General features: G+C 40.8%; 1 protein-coding gene across 4 annotated transcripts in view; it reads right to left on the bottom strand.

Moving 5' to 3' along the window:
• LOC111156870 (microtubule associated serine/threonine kinase family member 4) overlaps positions 1 to 20,258 on the bottom strand; it is a 555,459-nt gene that overhangs the window by 28,854 nt on the left and 506,347 nt on the right. For all 4 annotated transcript variants that reach the window (XM_022517982.1, XM_022517984.1, XM_022517985.1 and 1 more), the window contains 6 exons: positions 19,373 to 19,458; positions 11,756 to 11,964; positions 10,245 to 10,383; positions 8,336 to 8,468; positions 7,266 to 7,431; positions 5,291 to 5,392 (listed from right to left, as the gene is read on the bottom strand). In XM_022517982.1, coding sequence (XP_022373690.1) covers positions 5,291 to 5,392; positions 7,266 to 7,431; positions 8,336 to 8,468; positions 10,245 to 10,383; positions 11,756 to 11,964; positions 19,373 to 19,458 — 835 coding nt within the window. The remainder of the gene's footprint in view (positions 1 to 5,290; positions 5,393 to 7,265; positions 7,432 to 8,335; positions 8,469 to 10,244; positions 10,384 to 11,755; positions 11,965 to 19,372; positions 19,459 to 20,258) is intronic.

Here is a 20,258-nt window from a genome sequence, read left to right as displayed (position 1 = left end):
TACAGATTTTTAGGTAAGAAACTGGCAAACCTGTTTGATAGATCTATAAAGGATGGGATGAAAAGCAGGCACAATTCTTAAGTTTAGGCTTTTTTTTCCCCCCAAGTCAGCATGACTACGCAATTCAGTAAAATGTTTTTAATTCATTCCACAGTTTTATTTTATTATTTTTAAAAGTATCTCTCTTAAAAAAGTATTTTATTTATTTATTTGAGAGAGAGAGAGAGAGAGAGAGAGAGAAGGGGAGAGAGACCATAGCCATGGAGGGAGGCAGAAGGAGAAGCAGACTCCCTGCTGAGCAGGGAGACCAATGTGGGACTTGATCCCAGGACTCTGGGATCATGACTTGAGCCAAAGGCAGACGCTTAATCAACTGAGCCACCCAGGCATCCCTCAGTTCATAAAAGAGGATTTGGAAGGGGAAGCCCCACCAAATATCATACTCTACCCCAGGAAAGAGAAGAAGGCCCACAGTCACAGTGTGAGCATCAGGCCTCTGGCCTGCCCATCCCCTCAACCTCCCGCCCGCCCACACTGTTGAGGAAGGAGAGAAGGAAGACTCTATCCTGAAAAAAACACCAGGAAGAGAGATTTCACACAAGACTAACAGAGGTTCTAATCGCCTCCCTCCCAGGAGACACCCTGTAGGGGTGACTTAAATGCCTCTTTCATGCCCTTGTCACCATGTTTCCCACCCTGTTCTCTGTGCAGTATGAGAAAAGAGGAGGAAAAATGCAAAGTGAAGGAGAAATGGCTCTGGGTATTGGGGTGGGGGAGCTGTCTACGTGGTTCAGAGATGGGGCCGTGTTCCCATCAGGCTGCTGTAGCACAGGGGGCAGGTCAGGGCCCCAAACCCAGCCAGGACCAATCGGTGTATGGAGAACAATGGAGAGAAAAAAGCAAAGTGGGAAAATCACCCCAAGAAATGAAGAAGAGATTTTTTGTTACTAAGCATTCCTCGTTTTTCCAACACAACACTGGAGTCTGACCTCGACCACAGCGGCAGTAACGCGAGCAACTCCGGTGGGAGGGCTGACTTGGACAAGGACTGCACTACACGCTAGAGGCATCTAGTTTCCTTTCATTAAAACACTGAAAGCAACCCCGCAAAGTAAGCATTGTGTCAACTCCATGTGTGGATGGGGAAACAACGTGTAAGGGAGAAAGCATACTGGACCACGAGTGCCTATTAAGTAAAGCGTGGAGAGGCTGAGCTGAAGTCTGTTTAAAAAACAGCCAGGCGCGTCCTCGGGGTCACAATGCCAACACACCCACACAGAGCTGCCAGACACACTCTCTTCCAGCGTTCTTATCTCAGAGAAGCTGAAAGATCTTCAACATCTATCCAGCTCCCTCACTGTGCCTACGACACTAAGGTCCACAGGGTCAAGCCCTACCAAGCGGCGTACCACATACCATGCTGCAAGGACTCTCACTTCCACTCCTGCTCATGGGGACACAATGATGACAGAGGATACTCCCAGGTCACTCAGCTTTACTCAGAGAAGCACAGTTCTCTAGATCCAAGGGCTCACAGGGCACTTCCGGACCATAGCGGGAGGACTGGGGTTCTCATCCCTCCACCTGGCACTCTTTGGAAGCCAACTTGGGGAGGACATTCACTTCATCTCTGTGGATGACGACAAGGGGTCGTCCCCACAGGGTCACAGCCCACGGGTAACCCAGCTCACATTTCTCACCCTTTGGCCTTTGTGCCATACCCCCTACTCTCCCACCCCTGCCCCAAGAAGAGGTTCCTTGACCACGGAGTCCTGTTTCTCGTGCACTTTTGCCGAGATGGGGAACAAAAGAATTAAAAGGACAGAGTGGGGAGAAATGACCTCTGGGCTAAGCTGCTGGGGCAAGGCAGATGATGGCATTATGAGCCTGAAAAAAATGATCGAGCCCCGGAACTCATGCAGGGGACAGTGCTCACTGTAAGGATTCACCACGCGGGGAAGGACAGGGAACGGTTATGTCTGGAGCTCCTGTGATGCACTACGTTAATGTACCTGGTCGCTTCATGACCGTGTTCGCCTTCAGTCCTCGTAATCATCCTGCGAGGGGTATGGTAACATGCCCATGTCCCTAGATTAGGAAACTGCGACCTAGATCATGAAGAAACTACTCTAGACCTCTCAGCTGGTACACGGTAGGGAGCCAGTCACCTTATTAGACCTATAAAGTCCAATAAAACAGGCTGCTGCTCAATAGCTCACAAGTTCAAAAGTCTAGTCCAAGTAGGCCTAGTTTCCAAATTCTAAGTTATGCTTCACACTAATGTTCTCCCTTACGTTTTTCTCTCCTTTCATGGAAGTTTCTTAAACATCCATTATGTTCTTCACACTCCTTTTCTTAGCCTCTCTAGTCTCTCAGGCAAATGTGAATTCACACATTTTCACGGTGCATTATTTTGCCTGCTAAATATGCATTAAATCCAAAATGCTGTCACTGGAAGCAGCATGGCAGGCCTGCGGGGTTCTCAGCCTCATTCTCCGGGCCCTACTGGGATCTGTCACGTTGGACCCGCCTGTTTGGCAAGTACTTCCTGAAATGCTAAGAGCTTGGGCAGGGTCTTTTAAATGTCTCTTTTGAGCTTCTGCTAGGAGATTCACATCTCTAACTGTCAAGCCCTGAAAAGAACACAAGTAGCAGTCAGGAAGACAATGCACAGAGAGATAACTCACAGCATAGAATATAGAAAGACGGGCATGCTGACCAGCATCATGGCCCTGTTTTGTTGAAGTCAAGATTCCCGGTCTTCTCCGAGGAGGGAAACAGGCAGAAGACTCAGTGGGAAAACTCTCCAAACTGACCCAAGAACACTGAAGAGAAGCGGGCTCTTGGGAAGGCACGTGCCAATTCTATTGTTATCTTTGGTCATATCTCAGGACAACGCTTGTCCAGGACAGCTGAGTAGGACGCGGACATTGATATTTGTGTTGTTGCAGGACAAGGTGGAAATGCCACTGCTCCTCCTATTTGGCTCAAGTGAGTAAAAAATCACTCCTCCAAACTCTGCCCTAGTCAAAGCTTGGCATGGATTCTTTGACTGCGACTCCTCTCTCTGGGGCCAGAAAGCAACTGTGACTGCAGGTCACAGCAGGTAGGGAGAACAACTTTGCTAGTTGCTTCAGACAAAAGGAACACCAAATAGGGTGGGAAGAAATATATTCTGTCCAAAGAGTTCAATCAGCTCAAAGGTGGGGGCACCACCACCATTGCTGGATCTCAGACATCCACAGGGGAAAGTACCAGATTATACGGGCAGGAAATTAAAATGACAGTACCAGTGGCAGCAGTGTCTGACCTGGTGCTAAGAGCCAGAATGGGTGATCTTTCATCCTCACGGTAATCCTGTTAGATGGTACTTCTCTAAGCTCCATTTTACAGATGAAAAAATGAGGCACAGGAAAGGAAACATCCTGCCCACAGTCACACAGCAGAGATTTAAACTCAGGCAATCTGACTGTAGAGTTTGTGCCCTTAATCTCCACTCTTCGCCGAAGGCCCACTCATCCACTGCAAAAGGCATACAGGCACACGGTACGCCAGAAGGAGGCTCAACTCAAAAACGTTTTCCTAAGCGAAGGCCAGAGTTTCAGTCTTCTTTGATTCACTAATGCAGTCAGCAAGATTTTTCTGTATAAAGCCAAACAGTAAATACTTTGGGCTTTGTGGGTCATACAGTTTGAGGATTCAACTCTGCCACTGTACTATGAAGGCAGCTACAGACAATGTGTATGAATGGCACTGCTGTGTTTCAATAAAACTTTATTTACAAGGTAAGAATATGATCTATGGGTTTCAATGCATCATCATCAACTCTAGTAGCACAGCACACTTAAGCAAGAATGGAGCCCTCCATCTGGGGGACGCTGTGAGCAAACATGGACAGTAACGTGTGTATTTGGAGGAGTTATTGGAAAAATTGAGGGAGAGAATGATTTGTTCAGCATTTTCTGATATTTCTATTATAATGAAGTAGAATGAAACAGCTCAGAGTAAATATTCCATCAAGTCAACAATTTTCATTGCTGAAAATTATGGAAACTATCCACAGTGTGCACGTGCCTGTGCGTGTGTGTGTGTGTGTGGTGTTTATATTTATATTTTAATATTTAGCCCCATCTAGATAATACTGGGGCAGATTGGAACTCTATATTGGGATCTCTGTCTATTCAGAATATAAGGAAGAGGAGAAGCAGAAAAAAACTCTGAGTAAAACAGTCGGGGAAAAAAATAAACAGCAAGAAACAAATCTATATTATCTCCTTAATCTTGAAAGCTAATGGTTTTAATCCTCTTTCTTGGGCTAGGGTGCTGATCACCATGATGAGACAGCATGGTTCAACCCCTGACACTCATTTCTAGTAATTAATTAGTTCAAGTACTGATAAACCATTTCAAAGTCTATAAATAGTTAACGGGCTAGGTCAAATCTTTCTGGGAATATATATGTATTTTTTAAAAAATCCAAACAAAAAAGCTCTACATCTCAAATCCTCTGTTTTAATTTATTTAAGATGCATATTTTTCAGGATAGAAGAGTTCCATTATGCGCCCTCAGAGTTTTTCCTCCAGACCAATTTTATTTATTGAAATAAATTAAGAATAACTTTTGCGGGTGCCTGGGTGGCTCAGTTGGTTAAGCAACTGCCTTTGGCTCAGGTCACTATCCCGGAGTCCCAGGATCGAGTCCCATACTGGGCTCCTTGCTTGACAGGGAGTCTGCTTCTCCCGCTGACCTCTCTCCTCTCATGCTTTCTCTCATTCTCTCTCTCTCTCAAATAATAATAAAATCTTAAAAAAAAAAAAAAAAAGAATGGGGCGCCTGGGTGGCTCAGTGGGTTAAAGCCTCTGCCTTCGGCTCAGGTCATGATCCCAGGGTCCTGGGATCGAGCCCCGCATCGGGCTCTCTGCTCGGCGGGGAGCCTGCTTCCTCCTCTCTCTCAGCCTGCCTCTCTGCCAACTTGTGATCTCTGTCTGTCAAATAAATTAAAAAAAAAAAAAAAGAATAACTTTTGCTTTGCAAAAAAAAGACGAAAACAAGAAAAACAAAAATCAAAGACAAACCACCACCAGCCTTCCTAGTGTACACACTACTCTCAGAAAAAAATCCAAAATATTATTGTTATGATGTGTTGTAGTCATGTCCTACATCAACCAACAGATGTTTCTTATGCAAAAAAAAAAAAACAAAAAACAACCCACAAACAAAGACCTCTGAGTGCTCCACAAAGACATTATTTTTTGCATATTAGCACAATTAAAACATATGTGCTCTAACCTGTTCCCAGTCTCTCCAGGGGATTCTGCCTAAGAAGCAAGGTAATCAGATCCTGGGCATCAGGGGGCGGCGCCTCGTCCTTCTCTGGCCAGTTGATCTCATCTGGAAGGGAGATAGGTCATTTACAACTTTATTGTTCAAATGGCAGTCTGGGTCCTAATAGCTGGGAGGAGGCCTGGGAGTCTATTACAGAAAGAGAATTTCAGGCTCCATCCCAGCCTGAGTCAGAATCTGCATTTTAACAGGATTGTCAGTGGATTTCTGGGCCAATCAAGTTTGAGGAGCATTGTTTCATGAGACATGAACCAGCATAGCTTACAACGAGGCAGGGAGAAAATATTTCAATAACCAGTATCTTCCATTTATTTGCTTTTTTGATGCTTTGAATTTTTTTTTTTTCTTTTTGGCAGACTTGGCTCAAAACAAATTATTCCTTCTAGTTATTAAGAGGACTTAATATGGTAAAAACTCTTAACACCTGTGTTTTAGATGGTTGCCCTTCCAGGCAATCAAGAGAGTATGATTTTTCTTTCTTACTATTCTCAAATGTGAATTTGGCCCTGCCCTTAGAGCTCTTCCGCTTCCAGAAGCACAAATTAATTTTGCAAAAATAACTATTTCTAGAGACAAACGAAAGGCCAAAGTGTTAAGCTTGGAGACAAAAAAATCCAAAGTAATCACGGTAATAATGGAAGTATTTAAAGTCTGTCATAAATATTAGAATATGTTCTACATTCCACAGGAGTTTGCCTGAAGATAAGGTGTGCGTGCTTGTGTGTATGGAAATGCAATAAAAACATGAGTTATTTCTGTGTGTGCCTGCCTCCAGCTTCCTCTGCTGCAGTTTAAATCTGATTTGGAAAATAAAACATGAATATGCATCTGAGCCGTAAGGCACAGAGAACAAAGCCAGCATTTGCTGCTTGTGTTAATTAAACAGTTGATTCCTCTTGCCATTCAGGCCTTGGTCTATCAGAAAACAGCCTAGTTATAAATCCATAAACAGCTCAGATATTGTAGAAAAGGGTTATACACTGCAGGCAACCCACAAATCTACTTTGTTAAAGTTTACAAATATGCCTGGCTTGCAAAGTCAACGATAAAGAATAATGCTGTGATTAAGGGACTCCTCATACCACCACAAATTTTCCCTCTCTTTCCACTGATAGACCTTGTAGCACAGTCCAAAAGGTGGTTGAGTGGGTGATGCGGGTGTCAGCGATAACTGGTAAGCTTTGAGGAGGAGAGGCCTTTCTGATCTATGCTTCGGGGAAATTTATAAAAACAGCAGGTAGGGTAGTAATAGAGCCTATTTAATTATCATTTAGTTTTGCCACAAGCCGCATAACAATAGTGAGGGTCAGCGTGCAGGTTAAGATCTAAAGGTTATTGAATTTTAAATGAAAGATGAACAGCTGTTACAGAAATAACATTACACCATAACAACCACCAATGAAATCATTAACAATCTGTGGATTAAATTTGCTTCCTTCCCATTCTCATTATTTATTATTTGGTAGACATTTGTTTTAGGGTTTATTACATTTTTGTTAATTTCTTCATTGTGTCATTAGCCATTTTCCCCCATTTATGTAAATGCTACCCACATTAACCTTTTCTTCCCTGGTGCAACTTTCCTATTATAGAAAGGAAGACTGGACGGCAATGAAATAATTTACAAATCCCACGTGAATTTCTTTTGCAGAAAAGCACACATAAAAACTGGTCACACTGCTCGTACATTTCCAAATTCCATGTTAATGAAACTTCCTCAGATCAATTTTCAACACAAATTGATCCCCTGAGATTTGTGAAAGTCAGTTATGGGCTATGATGAGTGAGTTCTTTTAATGTGTTGGCTAAACTGTTTGATAAAGGTTAACATTTTAGTAGTTAAAATGGCAGTACTCCACAGAATTGCATGAAATAGCTGTTTCCCAACAGCCACTGGAAGAGAATGCCTGATGATATTTACCACTGATGACTTGTCCAAATAGCTCTTCTGGAGTATCCCCGAAGAATGGCACGCATCCAACCAGAAATTCATAGAGGATAATCCCCATGGCCCACCAGTCCACTGGCTTCCCATAGCCCTGCCTCAGAATCACTTCTGGTGCAATGTATTCAGGTGTGCCACAGACCTAAAAGATGATTGCAATATTAGAATAATTGGAATATTAGACATGAATTAAAATGAGCAAGATGGCTACACACCAATTATTTTGCCCAGAGCGCACCTGCTCAACCACAGAGATCCAAATGGATGAAGAACTTAGGAACAGCAATTACAAGTCAGTATCCATAACACCAAAGGCAATGAAATATTTAAACAGCAAAAAAGGGAAATTTAAAATGCTGCTGCAATGTTAAACTATGTGTAATGAGTAATTTTGAATTGAAGGTTTGACGCTATTTGGTGGTTTCACTTATTTCACAGTATTAAAAACTTTTTTTTTTAGTATTAAAAACATTTTTAATCCTCAAAGTTAATATAATGATACATGTTTAATCAGTCACCACCACAGATAATTTTAGTATTTATATGACCAAAATAGAGTCACATCCTGGTTACTTCAGAAAAGCATGACAGTTGAGATATGTTTACCTTAAGTAACTTTACAATGAACAGATTGTGGGCACATGGTAATGAGGCATGCTTAAAGGGAAATGGGCCATGGCTCGGATTTTAGCACCCGTGATTGTACAATGCATCATGAGTTTCATGAGTACTCTGCTGAGACTCCTGAATTCCTTACAAAAACAGTTTTCCATTTGTCTCTCTCAGATTCTCACTTGTGTGCAATTACATCGTTCGTCTTGCTAATAGACCATAATGCTGGGGGAGGAATGTGGAGGAACGGACAGTTCAAAGAGGCCCAGGGAGAAAAATGGAAGCAATTTGCACTTTATTAAACGTAAGGCTCATACAGACATCTAAACGCCCAGTCCTAATGCAGACCTGGCTTACAAAGTTGATTCTGAATGTCAGTGGCAATAGCGTACTTTTTCTTTCTCTCTCTCCAGCTGAGCTGCAGCCAAGCCTACCTGTTTGTCCAGGAACTCTCGAGCATCCTTCTCGATATGACCCTCATAAAGATTGGTAGTCATGCTCATTAGTCCCACCTTGGATAATCCAAAATCGGTCAGCTTTATGTGCCCCATGGAGGTGACCAGCAAACTGTGAAGCAAAAGGACACATGTGATAACACTTACTTTGAAGTTCTTTTCTTTCTTTTTAGATTTTCTCCTTTTCTTGGCAATTTGTAAGACTATTTACTGTAGAAGTATCAATCTTATTTATTTAGAAAGAGGGGAAAGGCAGAGGGGCAGAGAAAGAGGATCTTAAGCGTGAAGCCCAACATGGGGCTCGACCTCACGACCCTGAGATCATGACCCGATTGGAAATCAAAAGTTGGGACACTTAACCGACTGAGCCACCCAGGTCCCAGAGGTATCAGTCTCAATATAAAACCCAGCCTGGGGGGTGCCTGGGTGGCTCAGTGGGTTAAAGCCTCTGCCTTCAGCTAAGGTCATGATCCCAGGGTCCTGGGATTGAGCCCCACATCAGGCTTTCTGTTCAGCGGGAGCCTGCTTGCTCCTCTCTCTCTCTCTGCCTGCCTCTCTGCCCACTTGTGATGTCTGTCAAATAAATAAAATTTAAAAAAAAAAAAAAACCAAAAAAAAAACCAAAAAAAAAAAACCCAAACCCAGCCTGGGAAGAGACGGGGTCCCATTAACATATTACATATGTGTATCTGGCTCATGAGTGTGATTCACAAGGGAGGGCCAGACACCTGGCCTGGCTAATCTTTGTTGGAGCAGCTACATACAATATCATTTACAGGTTTAAACTTAGAAAAATATAAGCATGGGACTCTGATATCTTTCTATTTTCAGAATAATAAAATAAAGAAGTGTTCTCAATAATCCCATGCCATACATCAGAAACAGATAAGCAACCATCTGTGATTTAAGTGACACATAAGATAAAGAACTTGGACAGAAAAATGAACTACTGTTCAAGATTTCAACTTGTGGATCAATTATAAATTTCTGCTCATTAAGCACAAAATGCAGATTTCTTATATAATGCAAAGAATTCACATGTGACAGTCTTATGAATTTAATCTTTAAAGTTTTCATTTTCAAAGGAAAAATCAGAATTTTAATTAATTAAAATGTTAAAGGAAGAGAGGATGTGAAAAGAGAAAAAACAGCTACTGAAAGAAAATAGTCCATATTCTAACAGTTGTTTTTGTTAGGTAATGCTGTGAATGAATTTTTTCATGTTTTTCTGTACTTCAAAATTTTCTGGAATGAGCAAGAATTAATTGTAAATCATAAAATTTTCAGCACGCTTAGAATCTTTACATATTAACATGTAATGCTTTTAGAGGTGTATGAAATTAGTAGAGAAAGCATAAAACATTTAATAAATGGTGTCAAGATGAATAACTTAGTCATTTGAGGGGAAAAAAGTCTATCTGTATCTCAAATCAGACATTAAAATGAACGTCATAAAGATTAAAAATTAAATTCAGTATTAAATGTGAGATAGAATATAATACCAAGTATATCATCATGGCATAGGGAAGGAATAGGAATAGGAAGGAACAGGGATAATACCAAATGCAGAAACTATCCGAAAAAAACTTGTAGCACATTTCTAGAAGCTATTCAAAACTGAACATAACAAAAAACTTAAAAAATTTTAACTAATCCTGGCTTTATATCATCTTTTTCTTTTGTTCCTTACAAGCTATTATTATAAGCACCAAAGCCTTTAAATTATTATATAAATATTATCATATAAACTGCCAAAATAACTCACTTGGGAACATTATAGGAGAACTTCAAAACGTGCAAAGCAACATTAAAAGAAAACATTTTTAGAGACAGTAGACAACTTTTTGTATAGTGTGGAAAAAGAGATGTGTTTCCTCGGTGTACATACTTGTCTGGTTTCAAATCCCTGTGTACAATTCCATAATTATGTAGATATTCCAAGGCCAAGACCGTCTCGGCAAAGTACATCCTGGCCATATCAACAGGGAGAGGCCCCATGTTCTTCATTAATGTAGCACAGTCACCTCCTAGAAAACCCAAGCACAAGATTTAGCAGGTGGAGTTATTAGCTAGGATTGAAGAAGACCATCAGTTCAGATTAAAGACCTTCAAAGCAGAATGCCCTCTATCCCCAGACACAGCATTTCAAATTCCTAAGTGGAAACCATGCACAGAGTAATCACGTCTCTAAGATGTGGTGTGGGGGAAAAAAACAAAGTTTGTTTTTTGTGTTTTTTTTTTTAAGCAGGAGTCCTTCCAAGAGAGCAGACTTGCTCTGAAGCAGAACTGAAATTTGAAGAACAAAATACACCAGCATAAAGCTTGGGTTCTGGAATCAGGCTACTGAGTTCAAATCCTACCCCTGACTCTTAGAGGCAGGTAGATCTTAGTCAAACTAGACCTGGCTCTTTCCTCTAATACTAAGATATAAGACTGTCATCCCTTTTCAGGTTATTATGAGGACTAAATGAGGTAATCTATGTAAAGAATTTAGGATATTGCTAATATTTATTAAACATGTGACAAATGTCAGTTATGGTGAACACAACCAAGGTTAATAAAGCCCGGCGCTGGCATGGGGGGAAAAAAACTGGGTGGAAATCACGTAAGCTATGCTTTTATCCTGTGTCCACAAGGAAAGTATCTAGTAAGTTTCCCCCCTTCCCGGGTTTCAGTTCACTCATCTGCAAAATGAAAAGGTTGAACTAAATGATATTTAACATTTCTTCGAGTTTTATTGTTTTGGGGTTCTGCTCCTATAAGTTTTAGAGCTTAAATTAGATGCTCTGCAGATGGTTTTGGCCCTTCCTGAAATATTCCTTTTATTAACTTAGTTTATGTCAATAAGTCATGGCCAAAAATGCAGAAATTGAATGTAAAATGGAAGGAAATAAAAATATTAAAAAATATTTAAAAGGTAAGCCATAAACATAAAAAAAAAAGTTAAATTTTCTTGACTTGTATGTTCTTTTCCCCTAACTCATTTTTAATTTCACACCATAGACCAAAAATGGATGTATTTTTAATTCATTCTTTAAGAAGATCAATTGTAATGAATGATATGCTATGTGATAAAAGTAAGTAGGAAAAAAATCCCATCACCTACATTCTAACTTTAATGACCAATTGAGAGAAGGTAGTTAGGATTAAAAGCTATTAAAAAAGAAAAACAACCTTCTTCCAAATAGCACTAATTTTCCCTTTGTTATAGTAGAGCAGGCACTCTACGAGCAATTATCAGAAGATGATGATTGGGAATACAGCCATCTCATTGCCTGGCTTCAGTTCCTAGGCGGCTACAACCATTCCGCTGCCCAACAGGGAAGGCCTCCACCGCACAAAGGAGCCAGTGGTTTCTGGGTACAGGTGTCATGTTTTCTGTGTCAGACACTGATTTACCTTCCACGTATTCCATGACCATGCATAAGTGGCGCCTTGTTTCAAAGGAGCAGTACATGCTGACGACAAAGGGGTTCTCTGCGAAAGTCAGGATATCCCGTTCCACGAAGGCCTGCTGGATCTGGTTTCGGAGGATGAGGTTCTGCTTGTTAATCTTCTTCATAGCAAACCTCTGCCGGGATTCCTTATGCCGCACAAAGTAGACTGCCCTGAAAAGGAGCACAAGAGTTGGGGTTCATGGGAAGTGATGATGCTTCTGGATAGGTAAACCATGTGATGGCCAGCTTTTCTTTTCTTCTTTCTTTTCTTTTTTTTTGCATTCACATGGCCGCTGGAATTCAGCTCACACACACTATCCTAGCAGCTACAAACATCCCACTCCAGGCCAAAATCTTATGGCTACATTTATTTATTTCTTATTCTTTCGCTAAATGTCATTGGTCACACATAAGGCTTCAAATTCATCTTCACCGCAAGGACAGAAATGGACAGTCTCTAGAATGGGCTATTTTCCAAGAGCTAACCGATATTTTCGGTTCTTCCACAAACAAAGCAAAATTCAATATATAAGTCAGAGCAGGAAAAGAATTTTAAAAAGGACATATACAACCATGAGCTATATCCTTTCAGGCATTAGATATATGTTAGGCATTTTTTCTAGACTGACTAAAGCGGTAATTTTCTATATGGTACCCTTGGGATCTACAAAAAGGACCAAAGCTTCTTAGGGTAGGTGGCTTCCAACTTGAGGGTAATTTACTCCCCATGGAATTCCAGATAAATGAGAAGTATGTAACAGGTCATGTAAGGCTGTCCTGCAATGGAGAGTAGTGTATTTCCTCACTACACACATCAGTATGATTTACACCTATGGCTGTTTCAACAAAAAATGCATTTCCCAACATAAAAGGAAGCCAATAATACACTCGTCCATCCGACCCATGGCCAAGGTGACAGCCAACTTTACTGTAAAATGAGGAGGCTGCACTCATGCACATACTCTAGAGAACCAATTCTGGCTGGGTAAAGACAATGGACTCTTTGAAGCTTGATGTGGAAGAAATCAGTCAAGAGGAGGAGGAGGCTTAAAACCTCACCTGGCAATGATGAGCAACAAGGAAAGTATCTTCCACTGGCTCATTTTCTCCTAAGTTACTCCTCACTTGTCCTTATTGTGGAACAGATGTGAGCTCTCAGGTTAGGAAATGCTCAAATAAATAATAATTTACCTAAACAGCAATCACGCACAGTAAAGGATGTCCAACGTCTGTATCCTAAAACAAGGGGTTATCTGATCTGAAATGCATATTCCACTGCTCATTTTCACTGCTCATGAAAACTGAAAGCAAGGAGAACTATGACCCTCTAAGTCCCTGCTGAACCAATCTCCCAGAGTAAAATCCACTTACATAAATCTGAAGTATATTCAATCTCAGTTTAACTGATATTCACATGTTCCTCCCAATTGTTCAATTAGAAATTCTTTTTTTTTTTCAACTCTGTTTGTTTGCCTTTTCACTGTATCCATCTTTCTCCTTCACTTGCAAAATCATTTTTTTTGGGGGGGGGGGTCTTTTTTTAAACCTTACCTTTTTTTTTTTTTTTTTTTTGCTTTACTTCTCCCCCCTGCCCCCCCAATATTTCTTTGGTCTTCTCTTCTTTCCTTCACTGTATAAAAAAATCTCTTTTACCCACACTTTATATAACCAACTCAAGGAAGAATCTAGCACTGTTATTTCCACTGTACCACATACTGACAGGGGAGTTGGCCAGCTGGGTGGCCAACACTTTCTACACAGGCTAGCAGTCTTCTTCAGGATGTCAAATGCTGGGGCTCTCACCAGCTGGGTTTATTCCTACACCTGTTTTTCTGGTGAGGCTTGATGTCAGGATTAACTAATTTAAACAAATATTTAAACCGATGAAACAGGAGTGTGAAAAGGAAAAACTTCGTTGTTTATTAAAAAAAAAAATGGAATGCTTTGGAAAGTACTGATAGATACGTTAAATATGAGTTACTAAATAAAAATCCTATTGATTTAGTATGGGTCAGAAGGTTTTCAAAAGTGGGAAAAATAATACAGTCTAGATTCCTACACGCAGATTGCTTCAAGTTCCTGCTTCATATTTAAAGTAGCAAAAAGTAGAAAACAAAAACAATGTATTAGAAAGATGGTTTATATAGGCTGTCCTAAAAAGGCCTTATATCAGAGGACTACTAAAATTATATATATATATATATATACACACACACACACCACACACACACACACACACACGTGTGTGTGTGTGTGTGTGTGTGTGTGTGTGTGTGTATGATTATCATTTCTTTTTTTGAAGAGAGAGAGTACACGAGTACACGAGTACATGAGTGGTGGGTGGGAGGGGTGGAGAGGGAGAGAGAGAAGCCCAAACAGGCTCCATGTCCAGCACAGAGCAGGACATGGGGTTGGATCTCACAACCTATAGATTGTCACCTGAGCCAAAATCAAGAGTCGGATGCTTAACTGACTGAGCCACCCAGGCACCTCTGAATTTATATATATTTAGATTACACTGAAATGTTTAATTTCAGGATGCATCTGAAATTAAAAGTATGTTTAAAGTATACATCTTTTTTTTAAATGATTTCTGACTCTGACCAATTTAATTAACCAACCAACTACTACTTCTTTCTGGATCAAAGACTTTTACACTATTTTTCTTTTTCCAAATACTGACTGGATAAAATCAAGATCCCCCAAAAACCTTGAGCTTCCCCTAATCAGATGTTGGAAGGTGGACAGACAGATACAAAGGGAGCACAGAAAATAACCTGACTTACTCAGAAACAGAAGACAAACACTGGAGAACAAATATTGTTACTAAGAGGAATTTCTGAAATAGGGAATTTACCTTTTAAAATGAAATTTAGAATTTGAAACGTTGAAAAAAACAGTATCTTTACATAAGTGCTTGCCTACTACCGAGAGTCAACTGGAATACAGCTCATGTTCTCTCTCTTTGAATATTTCACACTGAGTAGATGTTGCACTGAGGACCCTCCAGACATGATACTAGGAACCTCACTTGTAGACTGTCATAGGGCTGCCATGGGATTTTCAATCAACTATCAGTGTTTCTCACATAGAAAACTGCTCAGCAGTATGTCTGTTATTCTCAGCAGTATTCCTGTTATGTCAATTACCTTTAACTTTGATTTCTTGGATCAAAGATCACAGTCATTCTGTTTCATAATATGTTTTGTATCCAGCTAAGGTGTGTGTCTATCAGCTCTGAAAAAGATTTGCAAAACCATTTTTGAGAAGAAAAAAAAAAAATCACCTTTGATCTCTATCATGCTTCTAACTCATGTTAATATCATCCATGGAATGAGTAGCAACCCTTGGCCAAGGACCACTGAACCCAGGACAGAACTGAACCCTCTGGCTGTAGTTTAAGCCCACATTCTGCATCATCTTAACAACTGTGCCAGAATTAACCCCAAACCAGTGTTCAGAGGCCCTGAGAGGAGGGACTTGGTGCAAAGAAAGGAAGGTCTCCGAGATCAATGGGCATCAGCAAGCGTTATGCAGGTTTTCTTTCTTCTAAGCTACCCGAAACAGCCCTGGTGCCTCCCTAGCCGAGCGTTGCAAATCAGGGACAACCAAAGAGGTAACGTTTTAAAACTCTAGCTTCTGCAGTCAAAGGAAAAATCAGCATTTCATGAAAAATCTACTCAAAAGTAATCCTCCTTCAGTCTTTTCTATATGCTAAACTGGAACCCTGGTTCCTTCCTACAAGTGATCTAACCCCAGTGTGCATGCGAATTCATCAGACTGCACATTTTCTTCCTTTTTTTTTTTTTTTTTTTGGTTGATGATGAGAAAAAGTTACTATTTTTATTGCTTACCCAGTCCGAGCGCTGAAGGCCCTTACAAAGGGCTCGTGAGCTATCTACATTTCAAGCCATTCTCTTAGATCAGATTTTCTCTTCAATTTCAATAGGCCATACACTCCCCTCTACCATCCCCTTTAAATGGACAAAGTCCAAGGCCAGGGTCCATTTTGAGTGCCTGCAGTTGGAAACCTTTCCTGGGATTAATTTCTTACAGGGAGTGACCCAGCCTTCACTAGATAGAGCTTCATCGGCGTCAGGAGGTAAACCAGGATGCTCTTTAAAACAAAACAAAACAAAACAAAACAAAACAAAACAGGATAACAGGAAGAATAACAGGAAGTGGGGAAGGAAGAACAGCCTTCCACCATTTAATGAAAGAGCAAAGGAGAAAGAGGCTTCAGGCCCAGTTTGACTGGCATCCGGACTAGGTTTCCCAGGGGCACTCTGTGAATGGGGAAGGACCCATACCTTTACTCTCAGACTTGCAATTTATAAAACTTCATGACTTTTTGCTTTGCCTTACTAGGATGTGCTTAACATCATCAGTCAATGCCTAGGGAAATTTACCTACACCCACAGAAATTAATCCTATAGGTAGCTTGAGATATCACTGCCCAGGGACGTTCATATCTTAATCAAGTTGCAAAAGTCAACTAGGCTTCTTAATTAGAATCTGCTGTAGCTACTTATCTCTTTGTTTTATGTTCTTGTTTTTACAGTTCTTTACTGCCTTAGGAATAGTCTTCTTAATGCTGAAATCTGGTTGTTGAGCAGTAATTGTCCTCTCTCGTGTACACCCTCCTTCCTCTCCTGAAAGCTGATGTTCCAAATTGACTTAATTCAACAGAGAGAGGGTGAAAGAGATCGAAACAAAGAGACAGACAGAAGCTGGCTGACGGACAAGACATCTAACACTGCTAAGCACAGCTACACACCATCCAAGGTTATAAAACTGGACTGAACTGACTCAGCCCCTCATTTCTCTGCAGTTTGGCCTGAAAGAAAGGCTGCTTTCTTTCAAAAGGCTGCTTCTGTCTCTTTTCCTACACTGATCTGCCTGGTAAATAGTAGAACCCAAGGGTGGGGGATGATGCACGGAGCCTGGTACCTGTCCTCTCTCAGTCAAGCTTTTTTTCACCCCAGGCAGAAGTGAGGAGTGGGAGGGTAGAGAGAGATGGAATCAAAAGCTGATGGGATCTAGAACAGAATGAATCAGTCCTCTCCGGAGTGTGAGTGTCTCATGCGTATAAAATAATGCGTAAACCCGAAAGTCCAGGACATGAATCCGTGCGAGCAAATCTGTACATGCGAACAAGAGTGAACGTGTTAGAGGAAAGGCTGTAGGGAGAGAGCTGTAGCCACCAACCTACGCACATGCGTCTGTCGCATAAATGACCCCATCTTTTGAGGCGTCAAAGAGAACGATGTACCACAAAGGTAGAAACCAAAAGCAAAGTGGGACAGAAATGTTGTGCCTTTCAAATTTGATTTTTTTTTTAATCAAGTTAATTTTACTCTTTCACTCTGAAAACATCCAAAGCTGTTGTTTAAAAGTTCAGGTGGAATCAAGAAAAGACAGCTCCAAGTTGCAACAGCAGCATCGGAGAAAGGAGGAACACTGCTTGGAATCAGCACACCTGTGACCAGCCGTGCCTCTGAGCCCCTCTTTCCCCATGTCTAGGCGGAAATAACATCAACAGCACACGGGGCTCTTGCGAGAAGAAAGCATATATAAACCAGCACTCAGTGTCCGAAACATATTCAGCAGAGGAGACTGGATGATATCAAATTAGCAGACTGGGTTTACAACATGAACTGTCACTAAGTATGATGTTGAGAAAACCCTGATGTGTTATTTAGCTCCTTCTAATGACAGGGTTAGTTTCCAGCACAGGCGATTTTCACCAAGTTGCAGAATCAAGGTCACTCGAAGCCACCAAGGTGAGGGACGGACTTTAACACAAACACCAAGGAAACCTCCAACAGCCTCAGTTCATCCACCCAGAGAAGCATCCCCGCGTTCAGCCAGGTTCCGTAAGCCTGCTGTCAGCATCCTGACTGGGTAGACCAATGGGTTTAGGGCCATTCGGATTTTAAATTAAAAAGAATTAAAACGAAGGGGAAATCTGTCAGAAATGTAATGGGAGATTAAATCTGAGGAGAGCAAAAGAGGGAAAGAAGTTTTGGCTGCTGGGCAGAAGTTCCCGCAGGCAGCTTGTCAGCCCATTAATGACTTGGCCTGCATCCGGGCTGTTTACCGATTCACAGCTTGTTTAACTTCTTGTATATTCCCAACCAGTCCCCGAAGTGTGATATACCTCATCTACGAGACAGCGCTTTAATTGCACTACAAATGAGTTTACTCAACCAATTAGAACTCCAAATACTGCTAAGATATATGCCCAAATTTGATAAAAGTGGTGCTTCACAGATCATCTTTTTCTAGAATTCCACTGCCAATAAAATCTATCAGTGCTCCAACCCAGAGACCCATTAAATCAAAGACCCGTTTTTCTTCCCTAATGAAGGAAGAAATCCTCGGAGGATCTCAAGAACCAACAGGAACTACAACCAAGTAAGAAACAAACAAAACTCACAAATGACTGTATGCTAAATCAATTTTCTTAGGGGATAAAGTTTCCACGAGGCCCTTGAATGAAAGACAATGTTGTGAAAATAGGACATCAGAAAACATTTACAAGCCACATCAAGAAATATACCATTTGACATAATCCTGGAAATAAATCAGCGAAGCACAGAAAGGACTCACAACTATTTAAGTTCTTCACGAAGTTAATGGTGTGGAAAATATTAGAGACAAAAAAAAGTCATAAGGAGAAACATCCCTTGTGGCATAACAAAAATCACTTTATCTCATCTGCTCATCTGTGTGATAAATGGCAATAAATGTCTATGGGATTGTTTATTGCTCTCCATATACAGATGGAATTGAGATTAATACTTAATTAAACTAGAGCTCTTGGGCTGTCTAAAACGGATCAGGACACGGGATGTGTATTAATTACCCTTCCTAACTATTTCTTAGTAACTCAGCAGGATCTCGTCACAACTGACCCTTCCTACGCCCTGAGAGGAAAACCCTGTGTCTCTAAATATGAAGCAAGAAGGGGGCATCGCTTATGTGACCAGATTAGAACACGGACTTCAGCTGAAAAGCAAAACAAAACGCTGGTATAATATAAAGACTGAGGGAAATATACTGCTTTAAATTTTCAAGCAGTCTTCTCATTTAAGTACTTCTCTCACCAGACTGACTGGCGGTCAGAGAGGAAGTACCAGCTAACTCTTAAGTAGTGATGCTATATATGAATTTACATGTTTTCAGAGATATAGATTATATATATATATATATATATATATATATATATATATATATCTAGATAGAAATGTGTGTATGCATATATACAACCAAGAATCAGGTATTTCTGCACCCAAAGGGCATAATAAAGGAAGCAGAAACAGGTATATATAAAAATTTACCTTTACTTTATAAAGTCTCCTCCATACCTCTAAAATAACTCTAGGTCACTTGATAGGCTTTCTTGATGGAGTATCTAAATGAAAAACGATGTGGGCTGCATATTATACCCACCAGTGAGGAGCAATGAACTGAAAACTCAAGTCCCTAATGACGTCTATTTGGCCTAGGATAAATGCGAAGAATATATTACTCAGGTGTGTTAAAATACAATAGAGAGCTTTCTTGAATTACTCACCCGTAGGCTCCATTGCTAATCAATTTAATCGTTTCAAAATCACTTTCCCGAGGTTTCCTTTGAAGTTTCAGGGAAGCATTAGAGCTCTTGGAAACAAAATAAGGAAGTTAGGAGAGTTGAGGATTTAAGAAAATGGTTTTAATAGTACCACAAATAACATTTGCATTCTATGCTCTGGTGTTGAATCTGTTGAAGGGCAGTATTCGAGCCAAAGGAAGCTGGCACACAGCTTTCAAGTTGAGTTCTGCAGGGCGGTGCTGAGAGACTGCCTCTCATGACGGAGCCTCAGTCTAGTTTAAGTGAACCCCCATTTCTGGGAGACGAAGGCACCAAGCTTTTGAAAATTTCTAATTTGGAGGCGCCAGGGTGGTTCAGTTGGTTAAGCCTCTGCCTTCAGCTAAGGTCATGATCTCAGGGTCCTGGGACTGAGCCCCAAATTGGGCTCCCTGCTCAGTGGGGAGCCTGCTTCCCTCCTTCTGTCCCTCTCCCTGCTCATACTCTTTCTCTCTCACTCAAAAAAATAAATAAAATCTTTAAAAAAAATTTCCAACTTGAATTTACCTCTGTAAACTATTCAAGCTAGCCTCATCCCAATCTTTTCAAGTTTTGAAATTAAGTCCAAAACGTCAAACCTTAACTCTAATTTCAGTCAGAACAGAAAGGGCCACTGTGGCTCTACATGGAAGGACAGTTGGTGCAGCATTTCTGTCCCTGATCAGAGGATGTCTGTCCTTAGTGGCAACCCTTCTTATTTGGAAAATGTAGTCAGCAACAATGAGGCAATGCGTGCCTCTCCTGACTTCCACATCATTAGTCTTACCATGGTTTAGATATCTATTCTCAAAAAGACATTTCTTTAAAAAGTTGAGTTCAAAGGGTAATAATA

The sequence above is a fragment of the Enhydra lutris genome, unplaced genomic scaffold, assembly GCF_002288905.1.
Source record: "Enhydra lutris kenyoni isolate GAN:26980312 unplaced genomic scaffold, ASM228890v2 scaffoldscaffold50, whole genome shotgun sequence".
Lineage (NCBI taxonomy): Eukaryota > Metazoa > Chordata > Mammalia > Carnivora > Mustelidae > Enhydra > Enhydra lutris.
The sequence above is the reverse complement of the archived record's forward strand: the minus strand, read 5'-3'. Positions and strand labels throughout refer to the sequence as shown.